At 45.7% G+C, this 20,545-nt stretch overlaps 1 protein-coding gene and 1 long non-coding RNA gene across 2 annotated transcripts in view; one reads left to right on the top strand and one right to left on the bottom strand.

The window, feature by feature from the left end:
• EFTUD2 (elongation factor Tu GTP binding domain containing 2) overlaps nucleotides 1–20,545 on the bottom strand; it is a 39,760-nt gene that overhangs the window by 1,585 nt on the left and 17,630 nt on the right. Inside the window, exons 10-25 of the mRNA XM_003996992.6 lie at nucleotides 18,481–18,647; nucleotides 16,094–16,218; nucleotides 12,668–12,731; nucleotides 11,996–12,086; nucleotides 10,427–10,562; nucleotides 8,677–8,804; nucleotides 7,376–7,569; nucleotides 5,849–5,960; nucleotides 5,344–5,484; nucleotides 3,841–3,942; nucleotides 2,781–2,863; nucleotides 1,867–1,953; nucleotides 1,558–1,684; nucleotides 1,278–1,365; nucleotides 494–612; nucleotides 243–337 (exon numbers count right to left, since the gene is read on the bottom strand). Of these exons, the coding sequence (XP_003997041.1) occupies nucleotides 243–337; nucleotides 494–612; nucleotides 1,278–1,365; nucleotides 1,558–1,684; nucleotides 1,867–1,953; nucleotides 2,781–2,863; nucleotides 3,841–3,942; nucleotides 5,344–5,484; nucleotides 5,849–5,960; nucleotides 7,376–7,569; nucleotides 8,677–8,804; nucleotides 10,427–10,562; nucleotides 11,996–12,086; nucleotides 12,668–12,731; nucleotides 16,094–16,218; nucleotides 18,481–18,647 (1,859 nt within the window). The remainder of the gene's footprint in view (nucleotides 1–242; nucleotides 338–493; nucleotides 613–1,277; nucleotides 1,366–1,557; nucleotides 1,685–1,866; nucleotides 1,954–2,780; nucleotides 2,864–3,840; nucleotides 3,943–5,343; nucleotides 5,485–5,848; nucleotides 5,961–7,375; nucleotides 7,570–8,676; nucleotides 8,805–10,426; nucleotides 10,563–11,995; nucleotides 12,087–12,667; nucleotides 12,732–16,093; nucleotides 16,219–18,480; nucleotides 18,648–20,545) is intronic.
• On the top strand, nucleotides 2,823–10,164 carry LOC109494390. The gene is made up of 2 exons (XR_002149236.3): nucleotides 2,823–3,137; nucleotides 9,896–10,164. It is a non-coding gene; the product is annotated as an uncharacterized LOC109494390 (long non-coding RNA).

The raw sequence follows: 20,545 nt of genomic DNA on the forward strand, positions 1-20,545 counted from the left end.
CACATTTCAGTACTTTCCCCGGGGGGTTCTCCACTGAGAGGGGTCTAAGAAGGAATCTCAACTTTTTATCTGCAGTGAAGCAGGGGTCTGCCTTAATCCTTTCCTAGTTCATTTTGAAAAAACAGCTCACTAGGTTCTAGGAGCAGGGACAGTACAGGAGGTCCACCTCCTTCCCCACGGAGCCCAGTTACTCTTGCGGTGCTCCTGCTCCCTGCACCATCCCTAACATGCCCACGGCTCACCTGCGCCTGGCCAGGACAGTATACACAGCAGAGACACAATCTGCAGGGGCCTGGACCTCCACGAAGTAGTAAGGCTCCATCAGACGAGGAGTGGCCTGCAACAGGGCAAGAAGAAAGGGTTCCTTAGCTTGGGTAAGGCTGAGGATTGAGGACCTGGATAGAGAAAAAGGCTGGAGGGACTGTGGTCTTGAGACCTGCATAGCTAGAATTTCCACATAGTGCCCCAGAGCAACTCAGCTCCACTCACTTACCATGAGGAAGGCAGAATAGACAACTCTCCTGGCCGTGGGGATGATTTGGCCCCCGCCCCGGTGCAAGGGCTCTTGGGCAACCACTGCATCCAGGATCTTAAACTTGACATTTCGAATCACTGGAAAGGAGATGGGGGAGTTGATGACTGAGGAGTGGTTCTGGTGCTAGTCAAGGGCCCACGTGCAGGGAGGGCACCAAGGAGCCTCTAGCAGCATGGCAGCTGTCTTAAGATCACAAAAGATATGGGACAAAATCACCCTGCAGATGGGTGTTCTGATAGGATACCAAGGCCTATAGCAGAGGACAGAAGTTAGGCACACATTCTTTATGTTTGTTTCAGGCCACGCTCAGGCATTGTAAAGCTTTCCTAGAAGTTTATGGGATTTTTTTTTTTTTTTTGTAGATACTTAATTGTTTTTGGATATAGAGTAAGTGCTAGGAATTGCACCTTCCTGCCCACTAATCCAACCTCGTCTATAAACCACTCCGATCCCATCTTCCTCTTTATACCTCTCCTCAAGCACATTCCTTCTCAGGACTGAGAAGCAAATGTCCGTCTAGAAATGACTTCCCTTCCGGGATGTCCCAGGCAATAGCACTTGGATGGGGAGGGAGGAGAGGCGAGAAGAGGAAGCTGACCTAGGACATGGAATGGCCCCATGTACCCCAAGCTGCTTCTCCTGCCAGGTCCCGTACACGAGCCCACCCCACCCCACCTCACACCCAGGCAAAAGGACCCTACAGGGCTGGAGAGGGGGAGGCAGAGGCACTGTCGGAACTTACACTCGTCACAGAGGGGCCCCTCCCTGGTTCCCCACTGGAAACCTTGAACAATGCTGTCCTTCACTGAGCCAAGAAGAGCCTTGTCCACCTGCACAAAACATGAGGGCCTGTGAGCAGTGACCCTGGCAACAATCAGTTTAGAGGGAGGAGAAGGTAAGTATACTGGTAAGAAGATTCACCAGAAGACACAAAATACTTCTGGGAAAGGAAGTACACTTTGTAGTTTCTTCCACTCCACAGCAAAGACACCACTGCACGGCTCCCGTTAGTTATGCTGTACCTCAGAAGGCAGGGTATCATCCACCAGGATGTTGGGGCCGGTGGCATCAGGGCCAAAAGCCCAGATAGAACGGGCAGCCAGCAGATCCCAATCGTACTTGGTCTGGAAGAATTCTCCCAGTTTCTTCCTAGGGGAAGGAGGAGGAAATGGAGGTTTTCCGGCAGCTCTGCAATTTCTGCATCCTGGGGTCACAATTCCCGTCTTCCCGGGGGACAGTTTGCTTCCCAGGACACGTGGTATCAGAGCCTGGGGAGGCAAGCCGTAGAGGCTCGTCTCCTTTCAGCCTTGAAACCAGAGCCACATTCTCACCTGTTCCACGTGATCTGGACCACCTCATTCTCTATGTCCTCGGCGAGGCCCTTCTCGAGAGGCTCAGCAATCATGGTGATCTTATTCCTAGTCAGAAAGGAAATGAGTAATGATGAGGATCAACAGAACTTGAAGAAGGGTTATTCCTAAGGAGAGGGTCACAAGGCAGTTACATCAGTAAAAGCCAGAGGAGCAAAACAGAGCAAAAACGTTCATTTTCTGTCCTCCTTCACTTGAATCTACCACTCTTTAAAAAAGTAGGGTCGGAGCGCCTGGGTGGCGCAGTCGGTTAAGCGTCCGACTTCAGCCAGGTCATGATCTCGCGGTCCGTGAGTTCGAGCCCTGCGTCAGGCTCTGGGCTGATGGCTCAGAGCCTGGAGCCTGTTTCCGATTCTGTGTCTCCCTCTCTCTCTGCCCCTCCCCCGTTCATGCTCTGTCTCTCTCTGTCCCAAAAATAAATAAACGTTGAAAAAAAAAAAAATTAAAAAAAAAAAAAAAAGTAGGGTCTCAGGGCATCTGGCTGGCTCTGTCAGTGGAGTGTGTAGCTCTTGATCTTAGGGTTGTGAGTTCGAGCCCCATGTTGGGTGCAGAGATTACTTAAAAATAAAATTTAAAAAATTCCCACAACAACAGAACTGTTGCCAGGGCAAAACTGTAAGATGATCATATTATATGGAGAAAAGTGGCAGTTGGGACACTCATCCTTGGGGAACCTACAGCAAAGAATTCCACAGCATCATGTCTACAGGCCTAAGGCATGAGAGTGCTAGGTTAAAACTCAAGCATCCTAAGCCCCCATCCTGAGACCTAGGGAGTCTCTATTTCCACAGTACTTGTGACTGGGGTGGAGTTGAGGAGGGAGGAGGAGAAAGTGTCCCCTGTCAGTCCCAGGGTCACTCTGACACCCAGCTCACTTCTTATTGGGCGTTTCAGCAAAGCACTTGAGGGAAGATGTCTCCACCACCGTCTCACAAAACGTGACAACGGGATCAGCCACCTGGGAAACAGAATAAATTGTTAGGCAAGATCTAATTTTGTTGGAAGGACAACATTCTGCCAAAGGGAATTCTGAGGTTCCCTTGGCACTACCTTTGTGACAAATCCCTGTCTTAATCAGCATCAGCAATGAGTACAATAGCACGTGAGAAGTCCTTACCAGCACTAAGGAGACTGAGAAAACTTCGTGGAGTATGGAGTTTATGTTCCTGAGCCAAGAGTACGTGGGAGTCAAACCTGGGCCTAAAGTATCATCCCCCAAGGATGCTTTCAAGGTCTGTTCAGCCGTCCCACACCACTCACTTAGCACCTCCCGTGGCTCTGTCACAGCTGACACTAGGGACTGATTGGCAGGATCCCCTTCCACTCTCAACACCTGGCTCTGAGTAGCAGAGCTCCTCCCTGAAGCTCCCACGTGGCCAGCCACCAGGGAACTCAGTATCTTCTAGACCACCAGTGCTGGGCACCTCAGGATGAGGATCTAAGAGGGATACTTGAGGGTGCTCTCTCCCACCACCACAGGAACTGGGAGAAAACGGGTACCATCTAGGAGACTGGGGCCATGCAATGGGCACTTTAATCAAGGGGCCATGTCACAACCTAACGACAAATCCAGGAGAACCAGTTCTCACTCTCTCCCTGAAACCCTCCGCTGAGCCCTAATCACCAAAGATGGGTTAACTGTATAACTGTTTCCTTAACAAAAGACCAAGAATCACTTTGGCTTGGGAGCCTGGACTTTAAACTATGACACAGAGAATAACCCTGCAGAAAGGGGCAAACCAGATCTCAAATACCTTCCCAGATAGGGAGCAATAGGTCATGCTTTTCCCTAACATGTCTCCTCCCCAATAGGGCCCCCCTCTTCCCTCAGGCCTTCCAGGAGAATCAAGGGTTTGGTTGCTTATAAAATCAGTCTGGAGCCATGAGTCAAGCTCCTGGCCAGGCGGGTACTCAAGAAAGAGGATGCTGATTTACCTTGATGTCGATCTCTGAGTACATCTTCCGTAAATCGTGCATCACACAGTCGAGGTACAGCTCCCCAGTACCCAGAATCACGTGCTCTCCAGACTCTTCCACCTGAAACATAACAGGCCTGGTGGTCATAGCCTGGACCTCTTATGCCAGCAACAGCAGCTAGAAACAGAATCAATGCTAGAGCCCAGGAGGAGGTGCCCAAACCCACTATCAGAATCAGCCACTCCTCAGCATCAGTTCCAGCCTCTTCAAGAAGGATCAGTGGGGAAGTGACCAACGGGTAAATCCTCAGGACATCTGGACCATTCAGCACGGTGCTGCTGGGCATTAGGTCACCAACTTAATTTCCAGCATAACTGTTTAGGGAAAACCCTGCCCTAAGTCTATGGACATAAGCTGACCCTTTAGCCCTGGCCAGCTACTCAGAAAAGTATGCTAGTAGGCTCAAGAATGTAGAAGGATCAGAATGATCACTTTTCCTTCTATATTTTCTGGAAAATCAATTCATAGTATATATATATATATTTTTTTTTTAAGAAAGAAAAAAAATTATTTCCTCACAAAATGTATAATTAATCCCGGTCCCTAATATTTCTTTGTTTTCAATATTTATTTACTTATTTTATTTTTTATTTTTCTTTTTTTTAATAATTATTTTTTATTTAATTTTATTTTTTATTTTTTTAAATTTACATCTAATTTGGTGCAACAATGATTTCAGGAGTAGATTCTTTAGTGCCCCTTACCCGTTTAGCCCATCCCGCCTCCCCGCACCCTGTAACCCTGTTTGTTCTCTACATTTATGAGTCTCTTCTGTTTTTATATAATTTTTGTTTCCCTTCCCTTATGTTCATCTGTTTTGTCTCTTAAAGTCCTCATGTGAGTGAAGTCATATATTTGTCTTTCTCCTACTAATTTCACTTCGCATAATACCCTCCAGTTCCATCCACGTAGTTGCAAATGGCAAGATTTCATTCTTTTTGATTGCCAAGTAATACTCCATTGTATATATATACATCTTCTTTATCCATTCATCCGTCGATGGACATTTGGGCTTTTTCCATACTTTGGCTATTGTTCATAGTGCTGCTATAAACATGGGGGTGCATGCGCCCCTTCGAAACAGCACACCTGTATCCCATGGATAAATGCCTAGTAGTGCAATTGCTGGGTCGTAGGATAGTTCTAGTTTTAGTTTTTTGAGGAACCTCCATACTGTTTTCCAGAGTGGCTGCACCAGCTTGCATTCCTATCAAAGTATACTTTCTAAGACACATCTCTTTCTCATCTAAAGATACTGTGGAATATGAACACATTCATGTACACTCGCAGTACCCTCCCCCCCCACCAAAACGTGTCTTGTTTTCAAATGACAGTAACAGACAGGGAATACTTGCTTTCGACATAGGCTGCTGGAAGCAGATCAGAGACAGCTGGTGGACGTGAAGTAGTGGGCGGCACAGACCTGTCACCGGGGGCAGCTATTGCAGACCTTGAACATACCTTGGTGGTGAGGGATGGATAGCTCTTATTGACCTTGCGCAGACCGTCCAGCATCTTGGGTAGCTCTGAGGGGTTGACTGGTTCCACAGCAATCTTGATAACGGATGTGGTGTTGAACTTCAAGGGGCGGAAAATCTGAGCCTGAGATTCAAAGTGCAGAGGAGTGAGGGCACGTGGCCTGAGTAGGCACCAAAGGTACAGAGGTCAGAGAGGAGGAGACCACTCCCCAACCAGGAGCCAAAGTGCTGCTGGGAGGCAGCCTGAAGGGCCATTTATTCCCATGTAATTTGGCAGAACAAACAGCAGGGAAAAGATAAAGCAACTGCTCCTAGCTCCTAGCAACTGAGTGGAGTACAGGGAGAATCGAGCTGGGTCCGATCTAGAAGCTTCAGCCTGTGCTCAGGCCCAGAACCAGGAAGCGGCAGTGACTCCAGGTTAGTACCCTGTGAGTTCCCACGGGACCCTCTAGCTTAAACTAATCCAGTTGCCTTTTCAGAAACTCTACCTCCTCATTGCCTCGGGGTTCAGTTATGGTTGCTGTCTTCACAATTGGTTGATCAACACCTTCGATCAGAACCCAGTTGCCAGCAGGAACACGGTTCACCTCAATGTGGTACCTGGGGCAACAGATGAGTGAAATAAGAAGGGGTGCCAGGCACTGAGCCAGGAGCAGGGGTGAACCAAACATACATTCCATTAGGGGAGGGGTACAACAACCAACCATGTAACCTCACATGTATGTACAACTGACCCAGGAACAATGGGGCCCCAACGCCCCATGTAGTTGAAACTCCACATATATGTTCTGACTCCCCCCAAAACTTTTTTTTAAATCTTTTTTTTTTTAATTTTTTTTTTTTAACGTTTATTTATTTTTGAGACAGAGAGGGACAGAGCACGAACCGGGGAGGGTCAGAGGGAGAGGGAGACACGGAATCTGAAACAGGCTCCAGGCTCCGAGCCGTCAGCATAGAGCCCGACGCGGGGCTCGAACTCACGGACCGTGAGATCATGACCCGAGCTGAAGTTGGACGCTCAACCGACTGAGCCACCCAGGCGACCCATCCCCCCAAAACTTAACTACTAAAAATCTACTGTTGGCTGGGGGCCTTACCGATAACATAAACACTCAACACGTTTCGTATGTGCATTCTATATGTGTATTCTACACTGTACTTTTATAAAAAATAAGCTAAAGAAAATGTTAAAGTCATAAAGAAAAGAAAATACATTTGCAGGACGATAGTGTATTTACTGGAAAAAAAAAACCCACATTAAAGTGGACTCATGTAGTTTAAACCTGTGTTGTTCAAGGGTCAACTGGAATTACAAACTGGTTAGCAATGGAAGAAAGCTCATGGTATTTTAGGAGGACAAAAGAGGAAAACCTAATTTCAGGTGGATACTACTGGTAAGCAAGGCCCTGCCCAAGGGGTAGAATGTAAGGAGATGCCAAAAGCACCACAGAAGATACTGCAACTCTCCTAGGCCATCAGTCCTCTGCCTTCTAGGGAATGGGTGGATTTGGAGAGGGAAAGGGGGCCATCGGCAAGGTACAGCAGGCACGTCAGAACAGGACTGCCTTGACTCTGCTTGCTAGCTAAGAAGTCAAACTTATGAATTCACAAGCAGCCCAGAGGCCCAAGCTAAGTCTGATGCTGCAGATAAGGAACCTATAAGGGATCTAGCAAAATCTTCTATCTTGGTCAAAGAATAGTCCGTGGAGGTTGGGAGACAATTTCTTTTGGGAAGAAACATAAAAGTTGTGACTTAGAAACACAGAAGAGGAAGAGAGGATTAAAAAGAGTAAAAATAGAAAACTTACAAAAGTTTATATAAGCCATTCAAAACTCAAAGCAAGGCTCTTGGCATTATCCCAACAGTAGCTGCCTTTTGGCCCTAGCAACTCTGGGTAGTAAGAAATAGAAGCCAACAGATGTGAGGGAGGGTCAGCTGATGCCCTATTGAAGTGGCCCATGCAGCTGCTGTGACAAGGCCAAGGCATGCCTCTATAGGCTACTATTGGCGGTACCTGGCCACAGAGATCCAAAGACGACCCACGGTGCATATCTGGGAGTCTTCCTCATCCTCCAGGGTGTAGTTCTCCCCCAGCACCTTCACGGGCTGCCCAGCATGGATGGTGCCACTCAGCACCCGGCCAAAGGCATGAAACTGAACTCCATCATCCGTGCTGTACATCTTGGTGGTGTGGCACATCAGGGGACCCTGGAGGTGGGGACAGAGTGCAGGCTCAACCACACATATTCCCAGGGTAAATACCCTTGTCTCTACCTCCTTGGACAGTGATGACACGGCTCTGCGAGGAGGCTGCCCACACCTAGAGGAAGATGTGTCAATCTCCTGGGAAAATTCCAAACCATGCCCTACCCCCTGATTAGTTAGCAGATGTCATAGGCAGAGCAAAGCAAAAAAACTTTCTCTTTTCTCTAGGAGGATGAGGGCAATGGCGAAGAAAAGCAGGTTTAGGATGGCAGATTGCCACTGTTAACTTGCAAGATTACAAGACTTGCTTGCCCCAAATTCCCTCCGAAGATGTAACACGATTCTCAGTTGGTCGTTCATGCTGAGAAATTAGACTAAGAACAGCTGGGAAAAAAAATTTTTTTCAATTAATAAATTAATTATTTTTAAAGTAAGCTGTGTAGGTCCAATGTGGAGCCTGAACTCATAACCTGGAGATCAACAGTCATATACTCTACTGACTGAGTTGGCCAGGCATCCCTGGGAAAGACTTTTTTTAAGTACATTTAAAAAAAAAAATTATTTATTTTTGAGAGAGAGAGAGAGGGGGAGAGAGAGAGAGAGAGAGAGAGAGAGAGAGAGAGAGAGAGAGAGAGAGAGAGAGAGAATATGAATCCGAAGCAGGCTCTGGGGCTCAAACCCACAAACCATGTGAGATCATGACCTGAGCCAAAGTGGGACGCTTAACCAACTGAGCCACCCAGGTGCCCCTGGTAAGGACTTTTTTAAAGCCCAAAGCTGACAAAGTTAGCTACCATTTGTTGAATGTTTACTGTCTATCAGGCACCATGCTAAACACAACTGTAAAACTTTCTTACTCTTATTTAATTTTTTAACAGTCATATACATACTACTATCCTCATTTTATCCACCAAGACTCTTAGAAAGATAGAATAATTTTCCCAAAATCATAACACTAGAAGTAACCCTGGGTCTTGAATTCAGGCCTGTTTGACTTTGCTAACGGGGAGTGGCAAGCAAGGATGGAAAGAAGGCATCATTCCTATGACCAGAAAACAGTATCTCCAACAGAAGGAGGAAAAAAAACCAGAAATGGGGGTTTTCCCTTACGTCAGGATCACAGTCGCTCATGGCCTCGCCGAGATCAGAATCTACACCGCCAGTGTAGGTGTGCTCAATCTTGGGCTTGGCGCCCACCTTTGGAGAGGGGATATGCTGCACACACATGTCCACAAAGCCTGTGGAGGGAGAAGACAAAGCCATTACTCTACACTCACAGGGGGAAGTGATGGTGAGTTATGGATCCACTGGTGATGGCCAGAAAGCTAAAAGTGCAGGGACTCATTTTCAGCTCTTAAGCTAGGGCACCGTGAGCCCAGCGGGAAGTACCACCTTGTTTCCTGGGAGCATGCTCTAAGAGCAAGAAGCAGGGCTCAATGGTTCCTTGAACTCAGGTGACAAAAATTTTCAAGTGTCTGTTATCAATCCATGATCTTTCATTGAATATAAGCACTTACTGAGCACTTACAATAAGTACCCCAGCTCTTCAGATCTACTCAGAACAATCCGAGTTGACTCTCTCTTTGGGAAATACTGCACATGTTTCTGTTCAATACATCATCCTGTTTTCTTTTCTTTTTTTTTTTAACGTTTATTTATTTTTCAGAGAGAGAGAGAGCAAGTGAGCAGAGGAGAGGCAGACAGAAAGGGAGACACAGACTCTGACGCAGGCTCCAGGTTCTGAGCTTTCAGCACAGAGCACAGCGAAGGGCTGGAACCCATGAACCGTGAGATCATGACCTGCACCCAAGTCAGACGCTTAACCGACTGAGCCACCCAGGCGCCCCATCATCCTGTTTTTCTAACAGCCAATAGGCCATGAAAGAGAAAACCTCCACTAGCACCTTGGGGAAAGCAGATCTGTTTTCAGTTGGTGTCTCCTACGTCAGATGGATGGCCAGCCGAGAATGAACTACTAGAATCATGCACCTTGTGGATTTAGACACCTAATAACTACCAGAATCAAGAGACTGCTGGGGCGCCTGAGTGGCTCAGTTGGCTAAGTATCCGACTTCCACTCAGGTCATGGTCTCATGGCTCGTGAATTCAAGCCCCATGTCGGGTTCTGTGCTGACAGCTCAGAGCCTGGAGCCTGCTTCAGATTCTGTGTCCCCCTCTCTCTCTGCCCGCCCCCTGCTCAAGCTCTAATGTCTCTGTCTCTCTCTCAAGAATAAATAAACATTAAAAAAATTAAAAAAAAAAAGAGAGAATCAAGAGATTGCTGAGGGGACCCTTAGTCATTACCTTTACTACCTCTCTTATTTTACAGATGAGAAATTCGAGTCACAGAAGAATCAGGTGGCTGACCCAGGTCTCACCACATGGAAGGGCCAGGGCCACAATAGGAACAAGATTCAGGTCTTTCTCAATAGGTCTAGGGCTCATTCTACTATATCGCCTGCCTTCTGTGCCACTTAAATAGAGGAGACAGGAGCTTAGGAGAAAAGAAATCTGAGCCTGCTGCTTTTCCCAGTATTTCCCATTGCTTATGAGTCTATTTACATCACTTATGAGTCTCGTAAAAATACTAGAACCTTGGAATCTGTTTCAACATCTCCTTTATTTGCACACTCCTCCTGGTAGGGAAATATAATTGCTTTTGTTTCCCAAGATAGAGTTCTTGGTACCATCCACCAAAGGAAACAGCTAGGAGAAAAATGCAGGTGCTGTACATCCGGCTTGCAGTTTATTTAAAAAAGCCTCACATCTCTGCACATCACTGGAGTGAGGAAAAGGTCCCCCCGATACGTGTGGCAGAACATGACAGTGATGGGAAGGGGGCCATGAGCTCTTTTGTTACCTGTGAATTCACCAAAGAATTTTTTGCAGACCAGCCTGAGCAGGGGGCGGATATTCAGCTTAAGCTCTTCTTTGGTCAGATGAATGCCAAGCTCATCCAGGGTCCTGGGGAGGCTGGTGTCCACGTCACCCACAACCTGTGTTGGTACCAAATACCATGTCAGCTGTAATGATGGCCCCAGCATGTTGCCTGCTATAGAGGGCAAGGGAAGGCCAAAGGGCAATTTGAAGGGTCACTGTGCCAAGTTCTCTTCTACAGGGAGAGCTCTTGGCAAGGACAGCCATTTGGTTTGAGAGAAATCTTTGATATCTACTCTTCAAACCAATCCTGGGGGGAAAAAAGGGGTTGGTTAAATAAACCTGGCCCTCTCTGATGACCTTCAGTGCTGCCCCCTGGTGTCTGAAAAGCAGCATCTCACCCCACTCAGGAAATCCCTTACTCTTCCCTATTTAGAGACTTCTCAGAATTAGAGGATCACTGCACTGGAAGGAACCAAAAAAGGTCACCTAGCAGTCCATCTGCTGGTAGGGCAAGGCCAAGCTAAATCATTCTCAGCAGACTCAAGGTCTCTAATGAGACAGACTCTATAAATTTCTTTTATTAATCCATTCCAGTCTGACACAAGATACTAAGTATTTTTCAGCACTAATAAATTTTAATCATGTTATTTTGTCTTGTTGCTATGTTTTACTCTTTTGTCAGCTGGTATGGCCACACACGTTTTGTGTATATGTGTGTGTTAACTGTGCACAGCGCTTATTAAACACTTGAATATTTTATAACTGTCTTGGGAAAAAGGTCTACGAAAACTCCCGTACAGTGTTACCCCTTTACTTCTGCCTTTCAGGTAGCACAAATTCATGCAAACTCAATATTATACTCTTTTCTTTGGAGAATCCTACATGTCTAACTGCATCCTTATCACTGTCTTTTTTTTTTTTCAAAGTAAGTTATATGTCCAATATGGGGCTTGAACTCACGACCTGGAGATCGAGAGTTGCATGCTCTGCTGACTGAGCCAGCCAGGCACCCCGTGATGCATCCTTTCCGATTTGACAAACATCACATATATACAGGCCCAGAAAAATCATTAAAAAGCAAGCTAATACAGTCATTCTTTTAATAGCTACAAAATACTTGAGAGGTACCATAATTCATTTAATCAGATTCTCACTGATACACATTTAACTTATTTCCAGTTTGTTTCCCCTCTTATAAAATGTGTGTGTGTATATATATATATATATATATGCACACACACACACTATTCATAAACCAATTATATCTGTAAATCAAATCCCTACAACTGCAATTATTAGTTCTCAAGTATCAAATCTTTATACAAAATTTCTCCATTGCCTTTTCTTTCTTATCTTCCCCCCTTCACTCTGAAGGGCACTTCAGAGGCACTTAGAGGACCATAGATCTAGAAGACTGGTGAGAAACTATCCTCATGCTTAGTGAAACAAAACTGAGCAGGTTTAGGGGCAAGGGGAAGTCTGAGTTCACCAACTTTTGCACTCTGTGTTTAGAAGGGCAGGCCTGAACCAGGCAGCCTGACATTCTCACCTGAGCAAGGATCTTATACAGAGGCTCCAAGATAAACTCCACAAAGCTCCTCTGGGAGCTGCTGGTTGGGGCCTTTTTTGTGAATTTTCGTCTATTAAGAGGAAAAAAAAAAAGAGTTATGGGTGGCCCAGCAGGGAGAAGGCTGTGTCACTGACCCCAAGGGTGAATTTCCTAAGTTCTGAATCTGAGCAGGGTGAAGGGGAAGGAATGTGTATGTGATCATAACATTTCCAAAGAGAGATTCCCAAGAGAGCATATGGTTATGAGTCTCGTGCATGCCTGAGCTGAGCTGTGAAGACCTCAAGAGAAATAGGCTCATCCTGTTAAGAGCTCATGAAGCCAAACCACTTAGAGGAGGATTATTCATGTTTAATAAAAAAGTAGGCTTTGGGGCACCTAGGTGGCTTAGTTGGTTGAGCGTCCAACTTTAGCTCAGGTCATGATCTCGTGGTTTTTGAGTTTGAGTCCCACATCAGGCTCACTGCTGTCAGCCTGTCAGCACAGAGCCCACTCCAGATCCTCTGTCCCCCCTCTCTCTGCCCCTCCCCTGCTTGCACTACCCCCCTACCCCTTCCCAAAAGGTAGGTTTTAATCTTAGGAACTCTTTCTCTGTCCTCACTTCCTGGAAAAATGTACGCCCCCTCTAGAGAGTCACTTCCCCACTCTACTTACGTTTTGGGGTTGAAGTAGATGTCACCCCAGAGTCTTTTAGCAAATTCCTGGTAGTTAATGTCACCTGTAAGAGAAGCCATATGATTATAATCTACCTAACAAAGTATTGTTTGAAAGTCTGCATACGTGGTTCCAGATGCGTAAGTGGTTTATAGCTGAGGAATTCTAGCACGTTCCTTCCCAAGGTCTGGACATTTCCTTGTACCCAGGCAGGCAGACAAGGATACTGAGGCATAGACAAGGACAGGACTGGCCCAAATTAGACATGGCTACGGTGGAGCCAAAATGAGTACCCAGGCAGCTCTATGTCTAGGAGGCAAAGAACTGAGCTACGGACAAGGATACGGTTTATATGCTTTCCTTCAATAAAATAGGCCCAACCGCCCACATGCTATGCTCTGTCTGCACCTAAACACTGTTCCTTCCAGAAGTGGGGCTTAATGGCTCCTTCACTCTTCCCTGATCCACATAAGCTCTCTGCTGCCAGTGTGGGCAGTCTCCCAGCTGCAATGCCACGCTAAAGCTCAAACTAGCCCCAAGCCTCTGGAAGGCAGACATCTAGCCCTCTGGAGAGAAAACTCCAAAGCCTACCTTTGTCTCATCTTTTACCAATTAATATTTTTGGTTTGACTGTAACTCTTAATCCTGGTCAGGCTGAGCCAACGGTGGCTTTTAGAATTCAAGATCGTCTCAATCAAGAGCTCCTGTTAGTCAATTTGGTCACATCACCAACTGTGTCATGAGTATTTCTATCTAGATGATTTCACTCAAGATGCCATAAAGGATATTCATCACTTTTCCCCTAAAGCCACGCTCCCCTTCAGACCATTCCCCCTTTTATTGAGGCTATCTTGGCATTTCATCCAGGTTCAAAATCTTTTTCTTCCCCACTTTGCTAATTACCAAATTCTTCCCTTCTTTCCCACATTAGTTAGTGACTCTCTCTCCTTTGAACCACTGTGTCTTTTACATGCCTCTATTACTGCACCTTATAGTACAGCATACTCACTGGACTGAGTTGCTTGAGTGCTCACAAGAACTAGGCCTAGCATGCTGGAAGTTTAATAAACGCTCAGTGGAAGAAAGGGTGAACTTCTCTCTGGTTCTTCTCCTCCTTTTCAATCTCACTAATAACAGGAACCCAATATTCACGATCCTGTATCTGAATACTGGTGAAAATGTCTAACCGGGTGTTCCTTCCTGTACCCACCCTTCTTCCTGGCCTATCTTCTATCAGCTTTGCACGTGTCAGCCTACCCCAATCTTTAACAGCTCCCAACTGCTCACAGGATAAAGTCAAAATTCCTTAACCTGGCATTCCAAGCCTTCCTCAATGTGGTCCCAACCCAGCTTGCCCACAGCTTTACTTCAACTCTCCCCTTTGGTGAAACAGTTCACCATTATTAAATAGGCCATGGGTCCAAACCACCCACCTCTGTGCCTCCTCTTTCAATGCTGCGAATCTAGAACTCCCAGCTCTCTACTCTCCACCTGCCCATGAAGCCCCATCTCCTCCTGCCCAAACTGATGCCATACACTGTTGTTCAACACTCTGTAGGTTTCCGTCTACCCCTTGGACAGAGTTCTTAGAAGTCAGAGATTGTTCCCCATGCGTTGCCAGATTCTTAGTTAAGAGGACATGACATCAACTGTGGAAGTACAGTGTGATGGAAAAAACATCAAGTAGATTCTAGTCCCAAGCCCACCAGTAGGTTCTGTAACCCTGGGCATAGTTTTCCCATATGTGGAATGAAGGGGAAGGACTCAATGATCTCTGATATTCCTTTCAGAGCTGACTTTCTAGAAGTCCCAAACATGACTTTTCTCCTCTCCCCTCCTTTGTAAAAATATAAGTATATAGAAAGAATGCAAATAGGGGAGAGGGGCAGAGGGAGAAAGAGAGAGAATCCTAAGCAGTCTCCATGCTCAGTGCAGAACCCAATGCAGGGCTTGATCCCATGACCCTGGGATCATGACCTGAGTCAGACACTCAACCAACTGAGCCACCCAAGTGCTCCTATACACGGCTTTTCAGGAGGATGATATTGGAACCCAGAGCTGGCTCCTTTGTAAACTAACAGTGGGTTCCTAGGATGGGCAATACTTTCTCCTGAGGCTCAGGGCCATTTTCAATCAGAAACGAAATCATTAATACACTGTAATTACAGAAATGGTCTTGGATTTTGCTTCACATGCTGATGTAAAGAATATTCAGAGACCTGGAAACCAGAACCCTACTCAGATAAGTTTTATTTATTATCCATCTACTTTCCCTTTTCAAAAGAGCCATCTAGAAACAACTAAATGTATACCTAACGATAAGAAAGTAGTTAAGTTATAGCACATCTATACAGGGGAGTAACTGGCAGTGACAGAAAATAATTCATAGAAATGAATTTTAATAAAATAATTTGGCCAATTCCTGTGATCCGATGCTGAGTGAAAATTTATCTGTGTTATGTTTTATACATTATACATGTCCCTCTATAAAATGTGATCTCATTTATGCAGAACACTAAACACAGAAAGAACTATAAAATGTTTGCATGGTTATGGTAATGAGGTTATGGGTGAGTTTTGCTTTCTTGATGAGATTTTACTGTATCGTCCACGTTTCTACAATGAGGATGCAGTGGATAAGTACATATTAAAAAAACAAACAAACAAGTTGCATTTGCCCATTTCTTTCACAAGAGCAAAGACGAGGTTGAAGGACCACTGAGTGGTGAGAACAGAAACACTGGAGCTCCAGTGCCTGTCAGCTGTGAGACCTCTCACCGGGCCTCTCCGCAGTCCTCAAAACGGGGTGAATTGTGACCTCCTCGAAAGGACAGTGTTGGACACTCAGGACATGGTTGTTAGCGGAATCTGAGGGAATCGGGAGGCACAGAGGTAAAGAGCACAGGAGTCTCCTGGAGTTGGGAAGCCGGCCCCAGAGCTCTGTGCCAAGGCTCCTGGACCTGTAAAATCATTCAGCTGGGTATCCCGGCGGACTGCAAATCCAACTCGAGCTCTCGAGTAGGCCTACAAAATGTCCATGTGCCTACAGATGGCTGGAGAGACAGCTAGAAGAAGCACCACTAGTGACAGACATTCCATCCCTGAGGAAGAAGTCTGAAAGGGCTTTGTGGCCATGGAGAATTACTCTCGGAAAATATCTGTCTCACGCTAACATCTTATTCCTAAAATGAGCTCCCTTTTCACCCATTTCTTCCACAGTCACCTTTATTCTTCTATTCTTTAGAAGCCACTTGGCCCAAAGAAAGGATCTAGGGGCCAAAAAGAGACCAAAACATGACAATAATAGTTGATAAAATGCTCCCCCAAACAGGGGACCTTGGCATGAAGCCAATTCTAAACTCTTCAGCAGGAAAGGCACCCGTGACTCTGGGGAAGCTGGGAGACAGCCCGCCAGCCAGAGCTTACCGAAGGTGTCAGCATAGATCTTGGCAAAGGAGCCGAGTGTGAAGCAGATGCTGTACTGGGAGCTGGAGAAGCAGACGTTGCCCAGGAGTGGGGAAAGGATCAGGTTCTCATCGGTGGAGTACATGCTGAAACAGAGACAGTCATGAGTGCAGAGCCGGGCTGTGCAGCAACACCAACATAATGCCAAGGGTGAAGGGCGGGGACTCTGTGTCATCACCCCTCTCCAGCCCTTGTTCTCAGAAGGGGCTTGCATAACACACTCAAGCGCTGCCAGCGGCCTGGCCCAAGAAAGTGACATGATGGAGTTGTCCCCTAACTCCCAGTAACAAGCTGACTTCCCAGTGCTGGGAACTTCATGCATGATCCTGGAGAAGTTAACTGCACCAGACAGACAAGGGGAACCTTGGAGGTCAGAGACAAAGCTCTTGAAACACAGGAAAGGAATCTGATGTGAAAGTGGAGTACCTTTTTGAGAAATCTCAATTTCACAAACACAAACAGACATAAATATCAGAAGTGAATAAAAAACAAAAGAAAAAACAAGGGCAACTTGGCTCCCCACTCTCACTGCCCAGTTCCTCTTTATTTTATTAGGCGTTGTTATACAAATTCACACGGAAACTTTATCTTAAAGGCCACGCAGAAGCCACAGCATCCCAAGTTCACGAAAGTTTCAAAGAAAACCAGCTATATACAGGAATTCAATCCACACCCTAGCCTCACTGACAGATTGTTTTATGTAATTTCTTAATTTAGAAGTGAAAGTATTGGCTTCTAAAGAGCAGTTTCCTACCTTATTCCACCATATCCCAAGTTATGTTCCCCAGAGGCAACTGCTTTCAACTCTGTTAAAGCTGCTTTCAGAGCAATGGTCCTCATATTTCTAAATAATATGCTCACGTTGCTGTTTCTTGTTTAGAGACTGAGATCAGACTTCTTATTTTGGTGATCAGGATTTAGTCCCATCCTCTATCTTAAGGTAATAAATAAGTTTATCATTTCATCTTTGAGGTTCCTGATATTATGTTGGTCTCCAGTCATTCTCGGCCCTTCTGGAGCCAGGGAGAAGAAATCACTGTTGAGAATTAGTACTACATACGGGGGAGGCTCCCGAAGGTAAATCTGTCTCTGGCCACGGAGGTACCATCCCCAGTCCTTAACTGGAGAGGTGTTCTCTCAATAGGACAGCTTCATCCTGGGCCCTTTGAGGGGCCACAATAAGTCATCCAGTCCTTCTGTCAGCCCGCAGATAAGACTGTCTTTATGATATATTTAACCTATTCTTCAAAGTCACCTTGATACTGTATTGTGAGGTCTCCCAGCCATCGCTCATACTTATTAATATAAGCCTGAAATCCATCTTGCTGAAAAGCAACTATGTCCACAAAAACAACAGCCAATAGTTCCTTCACTTACTGAGTCTGTGTTAATAACAGCAACTAACCATTCATGGGGCAGGTACTGCATGCTAAGCACTATGCTAAGTGGGTTACATCAAATATCTACCTGATTTCTTTAAAAAAAAAAAAAATTTTTTTTTAATGTTTATTTTTGAGAGACAGAGCACGAGCGAGGGCGGGGCAGAAAGAGAGAAACAGAGAAGGGGCGCGAGAGCACGTGCGCTCATGCTGAGCTGTCAGCACAGAGCCCGATGTGGGGCTCAAACCCACAAACTGTGAGACCATGACCTGAGATGAAGTTGGATGCTCAACCGACTGAGCCACCAGGTGCTCCAAATATCTGATTTCTTATCACATCCCATTAGGTAAGCATTATTATCATCATCTTTTTTACAGAGGCAGAACCTGAGGCTCTACAAGCATCACTTGCCCAGGTTCACACACTTGGTATGGGGTGAAGGCGAGACCAAGTTGAGAGTCCCAGGTATTGAACACAACACAGAAGTGAAGGTGGGTCTTAGGCTGTACAGCCAGTGAAGGCACAGGGTCAATGAGGCCGAGGTTGTGGAGTCAAACCCTATAGAGCCCTGGAATGTGCCCCTAGCCTTGTCCAAAAAGCTCGTTATGTACTCCCAAGAAATCAGGGTTGCCCCCCAGAGGTGTGCAAGGTTAAGACTTGTAAAAAAAACAGAGTTCCTGAGGACAGGAAATCCACACCTGGGGTCCTATACCTTATTTATTTATTTATTTATTTATTTATTTATTTATTTATTTATTTAAGTTTATTTCTTTTGAAAAAGAGACAGTGCAAGTGGGGGAGGTGCAGAGAGAGGGGGAAACAGAATCCCAAGAAGGCTTTGTGCTGTCAGTGCAGAGCCCGACGTGGGGCTCGAACTCACAATACTGTGAGATCATTCATTACCTGAGCTGAAACCAAGAGTCAGACGCTTAACAGACTGAGCCATCCAGGAGCCCCGGGTCCTATACCTTATTAATCCGTTGACCTCATCTACGATGTGGCGCAGCTTATAATAAGCATCAGTTGGAGGCAGCTTTAGCTCCAGGATCAGCCGGTCAATCTTGTTGATGCACACGGTGACCGCCAGCCTCTCCTGTACTGCGTGCTTGATCAGCCGCTCTGTGTTTAGCATCACCTGAGAGATACAAGACCCAGAAAGTGGTGGTAAGAGCAAAAAGGGCAGAAAAGTCCAGAGCAAAGCCAAAGAAGGTACTATCTGAAAATACAAACTATGAGGAAAAGAGAACCTCGGGAAACTGATTACTGGGTGTAAGCAGAGGGTAAAGAGGGCACCTGGCAGGACTGAGATACGACTAAACAGCCTGATGATGCTGGGAGCCAGGTTTCTCAGTGCTGGAGAAGGGACAGAAGCAGACTTAGGAAGCAGCTATGGTACTGAATGGAACTGTGGGCATTAGGATGAAAATACGATTTCTTCTTTTTTTATTATTTATCCCATTTAATATATATGTGTAGAAATAGTTGGGGCACCTTGGTAGCTCAGTCAGTTGAGCGTCTGACTTGATTTCGGCTCAGGTCATGATCTCAGTTTGTGAGATCGAGACCCACATTAAGCTCTGTGCTCACAGCGCAGAGCTTGCCTGGGATTCTCACTCTCCCCCCTCTCTCTGCCCCTGCCCTACTCACGCACATTCTCTTTCTCTCAAAATAAATAAATAAAAACATAAACAAAAAAATAGTTATAGATGTGTGGGTGTATGTATTATCTGTGTTCAGTGAAAAGATCTAGAAGTAATGGACCCCAGGAGCAGTGAACACACCATGGCGTTTGTTTCTATCCCAGTCCCCACTACAAGGAGCCAGAGCTCCTTGAAGAAATAGCGGATTCCAGGACTGGGGCAGGGAAGGCACAAAATGAATCCAGAACATCTTTTTGTGCCTGAAAGTAAGGAAGTACTTCAAAAAAGATGGGGCACGTCAAAAGAACAAAGGAGCTCTACCTAACCAAATCTGGGATAGAGCATCAGAATATGTAAGGAAAGTAATGGATTATAACCCACTGAATGAAATAAAAATCCACGTATCCATACTGACAATAAATAAGCAAATGGGGGAGAAAGGAAAGCCCTTCCTCAAAATAGAATTCCAACCAAAAAATATAATAGGAGGGGATGCCTGGGTAGCTCAGACAGTTGAGTGTCTGACTTTGGCTCAGGTGATCTCATGGTTCACAAGTTCGAGCCTGGCGTCGGGCTCTGTGCTGACAGCTCAGAGCCTGAAGCCTGCTTCAGATTCTGTGTCTCCCTCTCTCTCTGCCCCTCTTCCTCTTACACTGTCTCTCTCTCTCTCTCTCTCTCTTTCAAAAATAAATATACATTAGGGGCGCCTGGGTGGCTCAGTCGGTTGAGCGGCTGACTTCGGCTCAGGTCACGATCTCGCGGTCCGTGAGTTCGAGCCCCGCGTCGGGCTCTGTGCTGACAGCTCAGAGCCTGGAACCTGTTTCAGATTCTGTGTCTCCCTCTCTCTCTGACCCTCCCCTGTTCATGCTCTGTCTCTCTCTGTCTCAAAAATAAATAAACGTTAAAAAAAAATTAAAAAAAAAAATATACATTAAAAAAAAGGAATAATGAGAGTTAGAAAATCATCATTTGCAACTACTATGGAAATAAACTAGGAATGATTAATGGAGGATAAAACTTGGGGTGCCTGGCTGGCTCAGTCAGTAGAGCATGCGACTCTTGATCTCGGGATCATGACTTTGAGCCCCACACTGGGCACAGAGCTTACATTAAAAAAAAAAATTAACAGATGATAAGACTAATAGGCAAAGTTTGAAAAGGAGTAGAATGTATACAGAGCCTCAAGGTATCTCTCCACAAATTATTTATTACCAAGGGGGAAAATAGTAACTTTACAACTGGTAAACCCACCTTAACCAAGCAATCAAAGTTAGCATCACCAATAATGGGATAAGGTAACACCATGGGCCTCCTAATGTGATGGACTAAGAACAATACAGCTACATTTGCACTTGGGTCAAAAATAACCTGAATGCGATCAGGAGCAAACATT

The sequence above is a fragment of the Felis catus genome, chromosome E1, assembly GCF_018350175.1.
Source record: "Felis catus isolate Fca126 chromosome E1, F.catus_Fca126_mat1.0, whole genome shotgun sequence".
Lineage (NCBI taxonomy): Eukaryota > Metazoa > Chordata > Mammalia > Carnivora > Felidae > Felis > Felis catus.